The sequence below is a fragment of the Nicotiana attenuata genome, chromosome 7, assembly GCF_001879085.1.
Source record: "Nicotiana attenuata strain UT chromosome 7, NIATTr2, whole genome shotgun sequence".
Classification (NCBI taxonomy): Eukaryota; Viridiplantae; Streptophyta; class Magnoliopsida; order Solanales; family Solanaceae; genus Nicotiana; species Nicotiana attenuata.
Window position 1 is genome coordinate 97,357,081 of NC_031995.1, and position 11,203 is coordinate 97,368,283.

The window sequence follows — 11,203 nt, forward strand, 5'->3', positions numbered from 1 at the left end:
ACAAATTTAATCAAAAATCTTATGCTGGATAGTATTATGCTGGAAAAATACAATAATTTTTTTAAAATATTAAAGTAGACTCATATTGAAACGACACAAGTGTTCGCCCAAGTCTATGCAGGGGCGGATATAGCATAAAGTTACGGGTTTAATTGAAATTATAGCACTCGATGTAGAGCATAATTTAAGTGTAATATCCACAAGGATTGCGAAAAATAATATATATATGAACCCATAATTTAAAAATATAATTGGTTATAGCTAATCACCTTAAATGTTGAAACCACAAAATTTAATTTTTGGATCCACCTCTAAGTCTAAGTTGTTATAATTTCTTATTTCTTTAAAACTCAGATTTACATTTTTCAAAACTATATACAAATATTGTAAATCACAAATATATATATATATATATATATAGAGCATGTTTGGCCAAACTTCTCCAAATTTAAGAGCACTTTTTTTTTAAAAAAGATTTTTTTTTTTCAAATTTGAAGTGTTTGGCCAAACTTTTAGAAAGAAAAGTGATTTTTGAGCAGAAGCAGAAGCAAAAAAAAAGTAGTTTCTCTTTAAAGATACTTTTGAGAAAAATACACTTAGAAACAATTTTTAAAAGTTTGGCCTAACACTTTAGAGGTGCTTTTCAAATTAATTAACCAAACACAAATTAATTTTCTGCAAAAATACTTTTGAAGAAAGAACTTTTGAGAAAAAATACTTCTCAAAATAAGCTGATTTTTGCACATTTGCCAAACATGCTATTAATCTCCTAATACTAATATTTTGTCATCGTATATTGCATATTGCAATACTGTGGAGAAACAAATTTCTAAGTTGAACAGTATTACCAAACCCTTTTAACCTAGCTAACTACCACTGCAACATATAAAGCTGACCCACATTTCCTTCGCTCCCACCCTCTCTGCTTCTCTTATCCCTCTCTACAACTTTCACAGGCTTTGGCTGCTTCCCACTTACACCATGGCGGCGGCGGCGGCTACTTCATTCTCTATCTCTACTTCCACTCCTACTCCTTCATCCAAATCCCTAAAACCCGCCCTTGCCGGTAACTTAGGGTTCCTTTCCTCCTCTACTCCGTCGCTTAAGCCTCTCAGAGCCAAATCCGCCGTTTCATGTGGCAGCAGCTCCAGCTCCGGCGCGGCTCTCGCCGCTCGCATGGTCTCCGCACCTGCTGCCGTCAAAACCCCTGTTTCTCTCGATTTTGAAACCTCCGTCTTTAAGAAGGAGAAAATCACCCTCGCTGGCCATGATGAGGTGCCTTTTTTATTTTAAGAAAAAATTAATTTTAAAAATGAATTAATCTAGTATTATTTATCTTGAATGTTAGTTAAATTGACTCTGATTAGTTAAAAGTTAGTATGGTCTTTCTTCATCTGTCTGTTTTTGAAGCTTTTGAGCATTATGTTTAATATGTAATATTGTGGTGTAGTACATTGTGAGAGGAGGGAGAGATTTGTTCAAGTATTTGCCGGATGCTTTCAAAGGAATCAAGCAGATTGGAGTCATCGGCTGGGGTTCTCAGGTGAGATATTTCATGGACTCGTTTTTGTTAATTTCACTCAGAAATTACTTCACTAATTTGTATTGATTGATTGATGTTCTCAAGTTAGAAATTGATAGTATTTCATCAAAAAGTTAGAAATTGATAGTGATAAGATGTTTTCTGAGTCAAAGAAATTAATTGGTTTTTGCCATCTTTGCTAAGTAAAAAGTTCCCTTATAATAGTTTACTGAGTCAAACGGATATTCCTCGCCTTTTGTAATTTCCTTGTGAGCTATTATATGTTAATGTAATCAGGCACCCAGCTTTGTAACTGTTCTTTTCTGGTGCACTTCCTGAATTGGCTGTAAAACTTTATCCTGAGCTGAAATTTTTCTGGCAGTTATAGGATTGTAGTCATTAATCATGAAAAGGCAAGCTAGTGTATCTAGTTTAAATATATAACCTGGTTTACATGAGCTATCGTTGTCTTATTTTGGTGAAATAGGACACGTTTTTTCCTTATCTGTGAGATATAACTATTTTCCATGATTTGTTTTTCATGATTTATTCTCCCGTCTTCAAGTGTTTTTAAAGGAGAAAAACGAGATATGAAGCAGACGCTTCTTTAAAGTGAATTTATTAAATGTACATGAATTTAGTGATATAAAAATTGAATGGAAATAAATAACTATTTTCAACTTCCAATATACGATAATGCTAATATTAATCAAACTCCTCAAAAAGTTGAGTGAAAGAACCGTCAAGCATTTCTTTTGGATCACTTTGACTGTTTGAACTGCACTTCTCTGAAGCGCATGGGTTCACCGGTGAAGCGATATCCCCTCGCTTCACATTAAAGCGACAGAGTAATGGATTCTAATAATATTTCTATTTTTTGGATGCTTAAATTTGCTTAATAAATAGCATCTCTTTTGTAGGGACCTGCTCAAGCCCAGAACTTGAGGGATTCTCTTGCTGAAGCAAAATCAGATATAGTCGTTAAGGTAATACTTCATCTTCTTCTGCTTTCTCCTCACCATACCCCAGAGACATATAAAAGTGGAAGATGGTGTTGATATTGTCGTGAATGTGTGAATTGGTTGTTATAGTTTTGGCATGTTATGTAAAGCTTACAAGTGTAATGTCTGTTTCATGCAGATTGGTTTAAGAAAGGGTTCAAGCTCCTTTGCAGAGGCCCGTGCAGCTGGGTTTTCTGAAGAGAACGGGACCCTTGGTGACATATATGAGACCATCTCTGGCAGTGATCTCGTGCTGCTTTTGATTTCTGATGCTGCTCAGGTTGGACAGTGTTTTAGCCTCTGTATATTTCTTTTGATAAGTACATTCGGTAATTACATTTTATTGATGGCTTCCTTCAATAGTTCAATATCTTTTTTGTTGATCCTAAAGCTGTTTTTTTACCGAGATATGATATAGTTTATGGTATATCATTAATTCATGCCTTTTATTCTTCATCTTTTGAAATCACACTCACGTTTGGGGTGCTCGAATGTGTGAATTGCAATGTTCTGGCCAATTTTTTTTTTTGGTATAACTACTGTTAAAACATGAATTTTTGTATTTGTAATCAATGTAAACGGAGATTTCTGGTGGAGGGGGGATAGGGGTTTAAAACTCCACAAATGCTTCAAACTGCTCAAGTGAACCTCTGTGAACACATCTAGATTAATGATTGCTTATCGGGCGATTTATGCTTTCACCAATGTGCAGACTACTCCATTTGTTTCACTACTACTCTGTTTCTAATTTTATGATGTATGTGCAGGCTGATAATTATGAGCAAGTGTTTTCTCACATGAAGCCAAATAGCATACTTGGGCTTTCACATGGATTCCTCCTTGGCCATTTGCAGTCAATGGGCCTTGACTTCCCGAAGAACATTAGTGTGATTGCTGTATGTCCCAAGGGAATGGGTCCTTCAGTAAGGAGATTATATGTTCAAGGAAAAGAAATCAATGGTGCTGGAATTAATGCAAGTTTTGCAGTTCACCAGGTCTCCTTCAATACCTTTCTCTACTTTCTTTCCCTCAAGCCCATTAGTCTTATGTTCAATGAGATGTGATGCCTTCTACTACTGCAGGATATTGATGGAAGGGCCACAGATGTTGCTCTTGGATGGTCTGTTGCCCTTGGTTCTCCTTTTACTTTTGCTACTACTCTAGAACAGGAATATAAAAGTGACATTTTTGGAGAACGAGGTTAGTGTGTTTTCAAGTCTTTCTTGCCTATTAAAGCCATTATGGTTGAGTAATTGGTTCTCTCATCAGGTATTTTACTTGGTGCTGTCCATGGAGTTGTTGAGTCACTTTTCAGAAGGTTCACTGAGAATGGAATGAACGATGAGCTTGCATACAAGAATACTGTAGAGTGCATAACAGGAATTATTTCAAAGACCATATCAACAAAGGTTGGTTTTTTTTCCTGCAATATTACTATGTTGAGAAAGATTCTTATTTATCGTTTTTGTCAAAATCGCTCTAAATTGTTGTATGCACATGTGTCCTTTTTCCAGGGCATGTTGGCTGTGTACAACTCATTGACTGAGGAGGGCAAGAAGGAGTTTGAGGCTGCATACAGTGCTTCATATTACCCCTGCATGGAGATATTGTATGAGTGCTATGAAGATGTAGCTACAGGTAGTGAGATCAGGAGTGTTGTCTTGGCTGGCCGTCGCTTTTATGTAAGTCATTTCTTGAATCTGTAGTTTTATGATGGTTACTTGCCTGGATCTGTAGTTTTTTGAAATTAGGTTATTGAGAAAGTTTTTGGAGAGCAATTTTGGTAAAATTTGTGCAAATGGATCATATTTCCAGAAAATGTTCTCCTGGAATATTTGGATTAGTTTGTGAGTCCTAACTTTGGGTATTTTGGTTATAAGAAAATACTGTCAAGTTTGACTCCTCCTGAATAGAGTTTGTTTTACACACAAATACAATTAATTCAGGTTTGGAGAACTTTCTAGAAAAATATCTAACCAATATGGGCCTTGTTCACCTCTCTCAGCTATGAGAATAGCAGAAGGGCATTGGTTTTGCCCTCTGTATAAGTTTTGAACTGTAATGTTTCTACTACTTAGCCAGTGCCTTTTTTGTATTCAATCTTACTAATTTGTCGATATGAAGGAATTTAATGTTATCATGTGTTAGACTCGTTAATATATAACTTCAAGTGGGTTGTCGAAGAAAAAAGTGAAATACGATAAGGATTTTGTCCTTTGTTCTGTACATGCAGGAAAAGGAGGGCTTACCAGCTTTCCCAATGGGGAAAATTGACCAAACAAGGATGTGGAAGGTTGGTGAGCGCGTTCGAGCAAAACGACCAGCTGGTGATCTTGGTCCTATGTATCCTTTCACTGCTGGTGTCTTTGTGGCATTGATGATGGCCCAGGTTTGCTTTCCTATTTAAGACACCACCCTACTTCTATTCTTATTATACTCTTGAACCATGGAAGTAGATACATACTGTGTTTTTGCTTGGAAGAGTTCCCTAGCAAGAAGCAATTTAATTTTCAGTTCCTCCTTGCTCCTTTTTTAAATAATTTTATTTGATGTCTCTTGTGGCAGATTGAGAAAGTTATGTTTTTTGAAGGAAATTTTGTCTGAGACTTTTCTGAAAGTCAGTTGGATTTGACAAGTTTTTTAAGTCATACAATCTCAATGTAAAAGTTCCTAAATGATAAGACAATATGTGAATAAGATATGTCCTATTTTCTGACATGTCCTTGTAATCTAACTCTTTTTTGTCTTTGGCAAATATAAACAGATTGAGATTCTGAGGAAGAAAGGCCACTCTTACTCAGAGATCATAAATGAAAGTGTCATTGAGTCTGTAGATTCTCTCAACCCGTTCATGCACGCTCGTGGAGTGTCATTCATGGTTGACAATTGCTCTACAACAGCGCGTTTAGGATCCAGGAAGTGGGCCCCCCGATTTGATTACATTCTCACCCAGCAAGCACTTGTTGCAGTGGACAATAATGCTGCTATCAATCGGGATCTTATCAGCAACTTCCTATCAGATCCGATACACGGAGCTATTGAAGTGTGTGCTCAACTGAGACCCACTGTTGATATTTCTGTCACAGCAGATGCTGATTTTGTCCGCCCTGAGCTCAGGCAATAAGGGCTATGTACGTCACCTTGCCAGGGAGAGTTTTGTGGAATTGTAAGGTGGAGACGTTGTATTAGTGATGTGTGCTGCTATGGAGGGAAGAATACTTACGCAAATCTCTTAGTTTATAAGAATGTTAGCCCTTTTGGTTGCTTATTTATGCGAGCACTAGCACTTTCTTTTTAATGTAGCCTTTGCTGAGTAACTGGATAAATAAATTTGAAATTTGGGGAACCTTTCAGCAACTATAATTTGGCAGCAGTCAGCACCTTTGAATAGTAGCTCAACATAGTCTGCATTTGTCGCCTCAAAGAGAGTCCTAAATCACATCATAAACATCATATCATATCTTGGAAAAGGACTGATCGTAAGGATCTTCATTTGCTACCTAATTGGTAAGAACAGTTTATATTTTTCGTTCGTGCGCGTGCATGTTCGAAACTATTACGAATAATATGTTTTTCCCCATTTGTAAATTCTCAAACACTAGTTCCGAATTCTGTTTAAATAGAAATAGGAAGTAGATACAGTAACAACAGCTTTAAAAGGAAAGAATAAAAGAAAAAAAATTGGAAGACTTAATTATATTACTCGTGTTGTAAAACCTATAGTTAATATGGATGTTTACTATTCCCACTATTTTCACCCATGTTGTAAATAGCCTCCTATTACTCATCACTATTATGACTGTAACTCCCACACCTCCATAATCTCTCCCCATGATCTTTCCCCATGATCTCAATTGTTAATGTCATGTTTAAGACAATCATTTGGTAACCTTCATATGTAATAGTATAAATAGAGGCATGAAATGTGAGATGGAACACACTTGAACACATGATGAAATAAGAAAGTTATCTCTTCTTCTCTTATTCTACTTATCTACTAGTTTTTATATTGTTACTTTGAGCTACATTTTTTAACACGTTATCAGCATGAAGTTGAGCTCTTTTCATTGTTCAGGTATATTTGTTCATTTTGTTTTCTTCGTTGTATATTTTGATTTCATGATTAGTATATTTAATATGCAGTTTTATAATTTCTCACATCTCTAGATATGTGTAAAATAAAGAATTCTATGTTTCTTTATTTTAAGTTAATTATTTGTATGATTGTCATGTGAAAGTTGCTAATTTTCATGTTAATAGAATTAATTGAGAGCCGAATACTTATTTTATGTTGTTCGACATTTGAAATTGTGTTAAAGTTAGAAGACATTTTTTGTTCTAGTTAACATCAAAGATATACTAATAATTTGAAGAAACAAATATTCTTTTCTATGGAATTATCACTTTAGTGTATATAGATCACAAATTTGATATTATGTCAATTTTTAAGATTCTTTACGCTATTATCCTAGTGATTTCTAATTATTTATCATCTTTGATAGTTTTCACTACGTCGAATTTGTCAAAGCTTGAGTTTGTGGCACTTGACATTTCTGGAAAGAATTACCTATCATGGGTTCTCGATGTTGAGATTCACTTAGCCGCTAAAGGCCTCGGTAATGCCATTACTCAGGGTAATGAGGCATCAAGCCAAGACAAAGCGAAGACCATGATTTTCCTTCGTCATCATTTGGATGAAGGTATGAAGGTTGAATATTTGACAGTGAAAAGATCCACTTGAATTGTGGACTGGCCTGAAGGAAAGGTATGATCACCTTAAGGCTACGGTATTGCCAAGGACTCGATATGAGTGGATGCACCTACGGTTGCAAGATTTTAAGACCGTAAGTGAGTATAACTCTGCTATATTTCGAATAACTTCCCAATTGAAATTATGTGGGGGTGTTATGAACGATGAGGATTTGTTGGAAATGACTCTTACGACTTTTCATTCCTCAAATATGGTATTACACCAGCAATACCGTGAAAGGGGTTTTACAAAGTATTCTGAATTGATCTCATGCCTTCTGGTGGTTGAGCAACATAATACCCTTTTGCTGAAAAATCATGAAGCCCATCCCACAGGGTCAGCTCTGCTTCCTAAAGCGAATATGGCAGCTAGACGAGATAAGTCTGGAAAAAGACCGAATAATAATCATGGCCATATGAATGTACGTGGGCATGGCAATGGTAAGAGACGATATAATAGTCTTCATCGTGGTGGTCATGGCAAACGAGAGAACAATATGGGTTCTCAAAACAATCCTTCAAGAGGCAAAAGCGGTAACTGCCATCGCTGTGGCATGAAAGGTCATTGGAAAATTGAATGCCGTGCACCTGAGCATTTTGTCAGGCTTTATCAAAACTCCATCAAAAGAAAGACAAATAATGTTGGAGCATCTTCTGCTAATGTCCCAGTAGAGTCACACTTGACCTTTAAAAATGATGTTGAGGCTGGGCCTTCAAACAAAAATGATGACAATGCCGAGACAAATCTTGCTTTGAATGATGATGATTTTCAAGGCCTCGATGATCTTACTCATTTGGAAGTTGAAGATTTCTTTGGAGATCAAAACTAAAGTTTGATCATTTTAATAGGGAATGCAATTGTGTTGTTATTTTTATTTTCAGTGTTTTTGTCTCGTCTAAAGTTGTTTTTATTTTCAAGTAGTACTTAAGTTGTCTTATGTTGTCGTTGGTGATGTTAGTTTTTTCGTATTTCTCATGATTTACTTTTTTTTTTATGAAGAAATTAAAATTCTCCAGTCTTCAGATCCAAGATGAGCAATAAAGATTTATGTCTTTTGGAAAGTGCTACAACTCACACAATATTAAGAGAAAAGAAGTTTTTTTCTTATTTGGTTATGAAAAAGTCCTATGTTAATACAATATCTGGTAGTACATAGTTGATTGAGGGCTCTGGAAGAGCGGCCTTATTACTACTTGGAGGAACGATATTAACTGTTGATAATGCATTGTATTGTGGTAAGTCTCAAAGAAACTTGTTGAGTTTCAAAACTATTCGCCAAAATGGCTTGAGACATCAAACGAAGGAAAGGTTGAATACATTTATATTACTACAATAAAAGCGGGGAAAAAATATAACAACAACAACTACCCAGTAAAATCCCACAAAGTGGGGTCTGGGGAGGGTAATGTGTACGCAGACCTTACCCCTACCCTGATAGGGCAGAGAGGCTGTTTCCGATAGACCCTCAGTTCAGAAAGACGAAAATAAAAAACAAGAAGAGACAATTCATTAGTAACTCCAGTAGAAACCGTAATAGTAACAGAAGCATAACAACCAAAAGATAAATGACATGCAATAACAGTAACCAGTATCTAAGGCCCGGGGCTAAGATAAACAGCAAGGATAGTGTGGACTCAACATAAACTGCAAGCCATCTAAGATCAACCTTAATCCAACCGCGCCTCACCCCAGGTATGAAGTAAGGAAAGCTCTACTACCCCCTAACCTACAACCCTAATGCTTGACCTCTAGACCTTCCTATCAAACATAAAAGCGGGGAAAAATATGTGCACGAAAAATTACCTACATTTTCTTCTGGGTTGTACCACACAAACATTGGTGTGGTTGAATCACATGCCATAGTAAACAAAAAGTTTACTACTTCTAATGATTTTATTATTTGGCATGACCGGTTGGGCCATCCTGGTTCTAACATGATGCTTAGAATAATAGAGAATTCAAATGGGAACACATTGAAGAACAAGAAGATTCTTCAATTTAAGGATTTCTCTTGTGCTGCTTGTTCTCAAGGAAAATTGGTTATTAAACCATCGGTAGCTAAAGTTGGTATTGATCCCCTGCATTTTTGGAACGTATATAGGGTGATATATGTGGGCCTATACACCCTCCATGTGGACCATTCAAGTATTTTATGGTCTTGATAGACGCATCTACAAGATGGTAACATGTGTGCTTATTGTCAACTCGTAATATGGCATTTGCAAGATTGTTGGACCAAATAATAAGGTTAAGAGCACAATTTCCAGATTATGCAATTAAGACAATTCGTCTGGATAATGCTGGTGAATTTACATCTCATGCCTTTATTGATTATTGTATGGCCACTATAATAAAAGTTGAGCATCCGGTTGCTCATGTTCAAATTCAAAATGATCTAGCAGAATCATTGATTAAACGCCTCCAATTAATAGCTAGACTATTGCTAATGAGGACAAAACTTCCCCTTTCAGTGTGGGGACATGTTATTTTGCATGCAGCAGCACTTGTGCGCATAAGGCCAATCAGTTATCATGAAGTCTCCTCATTACAGTTGGCTTTTGGTCAGGAGCTGAATATTTCCCATCTAAGAATTTTTGGATGTGGGGTATATGTTCCAATTGCTCCACCACAACGCACAAAGATGGGTCCCCAAAGAAGGTTGGGAGTATATGTTGGTTATGAATCTCCTTCTATTATTAAATATCTAGAGCCTATGACAGGAGAATTGTTTTCAGTCAGATTTGCTGATTGTCATTTTGATGAATCAATATTTTCAACATTAGGGGGAGAAAATAAACAGCTGGAAAAAGAGATAGATTGGAATGTATTATCTCTACCTCATTTGGATCCTCGTACAAATCAATGTGAACAAGAAGTTCAAAAGATCATTTATATGCAAAATATTGCAAATCAATTGCCAGATGCATTTACTAACCTTCCACGGGTTACTAAATCGCATATTCCAGCTGTAAATGCTCCAATTCGAGTTGATGTCCCAGCTGGACAGTATGATAATGCAAATGAGTCTAGGCCACGCCTTAAACGTGGTAGACCAGTTGGTTCCAAGGATAAGAATCCCCGAAAAAGGAAATGAGCAAATGATCAAGTTGATCATAACATGGAGGCAATTGCTCAAGAGGAGCATAAAGACATAGTAATTGATAAGACCTCACAGGAGGTTCTAGTACCTGAAAATGATGAAAATGAAGAGATCTCAATAAGTTATGTCTCTACGGGAAAAAGGTAGAACCGAAATAATGTTATTGTTAACAACAATTTTGCATATAATGTTGTAGTTGAAATAATGCAACAAGATGAGGATCTTGAGCCAAAATCTATCGATGAATGTAGACAGAGAAATGATTAACCATAGCGAAAAAATGCAATTCAAGCGAAATTGGCTTCACTCGAAAAACGTAAAGTTTTCGGACCAATAGTCCGAACGCCTGAAGGTGTCAAGCCAGAGGGGTTGTAACAACCCGACTGGTCGTTTTGGGAATCTGCACTTCACTCGGTATCTTGAGGGACATGTATTATGTTTGATATCATTCTTCCGTGTATATGTTCTTGTCTTTACTTTGAACTGTTATTGTCATAGTTATGGATCTGAAGTGATTATTGCCATTATTCTGTCAAAATCTCCATCTCAATTGTTGTTGTGTTGCTCATACCTTCTACTTGCTTAACTTGAAAATACCATGCCTATTTCCTGCTTTTATAATTATACTCATGTTGTATCTATTCTGTTGCACCTTAGTATAAGCCTTCTACCATGCTAGTCATTCATGCCCTTACTTGTTAACTTGCAAAGATCTTGTGTTTCTTTCTTGTTTGCTATATTTGTACTTAGGCCTCCGCTATGCTAGTTAATTGAAGTTGATACTCTTTGTTTTCCTATTGGTTGTTATTACTCACGTGCTTTCCGCCTAG

General features: G+C 36.3%; 2 protein-coding genes across 2 annotated transcripts; both read left to right on the forward strand.

The window, feature by feature from the left end:
- LOC109229531 (ketol-acid reductoisomerase, chloroplastic) lies at window positions 839–5,883 on the forward strand. The gene is made up of 10 exons (XM_019395001.1): window positions 839–1,275; window positions 1,451–1,543; window positions 2,443–2,508; window positions 2,663–2,803; window positions 3,291–3,518; window positions 3,606–3,723; window positions 3,793–3,932; window positions 4,038–4,205; window positions 4,757–4,912; window positions 5,288–5,883. The coding sequence occupies exons 1-10, from the start codon at window positions 982–984 to the stop codon at window positions 5,645–5,647; spliced, it is 1,764 nt and encodes a 587-aa protein (XP_019250546.1). The 5' UTR covers window positions 839–981; the 3' UTR covers window positions 5,648–5,883.
- On the forward strand, window positions 7,485–8,102 carry LOC109230294. Its single transcript, XM_019395807.1, has one exon. It carries the CDS (start codon window positions 7,485–7,487, stop codon window positions 8,100–8,102), a length of 618 nt encoding a protein of 205 aa, XP_019251352.1.

Excerpts from the sequence above, each read along its gene's own strand:
- LOC109229531 (XM_019395001.1), top strand. The coding sequence starts at position 982 with ATGGCGGCGGCGGCGGCTACTTCATTCTCTATCTCTACTTCCACTCCT. Across the intron at positions 3,519-3,605 it reads CAAGTTTTGCAGTTCACCAG|GATATTGATGGAAGGGCCAC; the intron begins GTCTCCTTCAAT and ends CTACTACTGCAG. Across the intron at positions 4,913-5,287 it reads TGGCATTGATGATGGCCCAG|ATTGAGATTCTGAGGAAGAA; the intron begins GTTTGCTTTCCT and ends AAATATAAACAG.
- LOC109230294 (XM_019395807.1), top strand. The coding sequence starts at position 7,485 with ATGGTATTACACCAGCAATACCGTGAAAGGGGTTTTACAAAGTATTCT.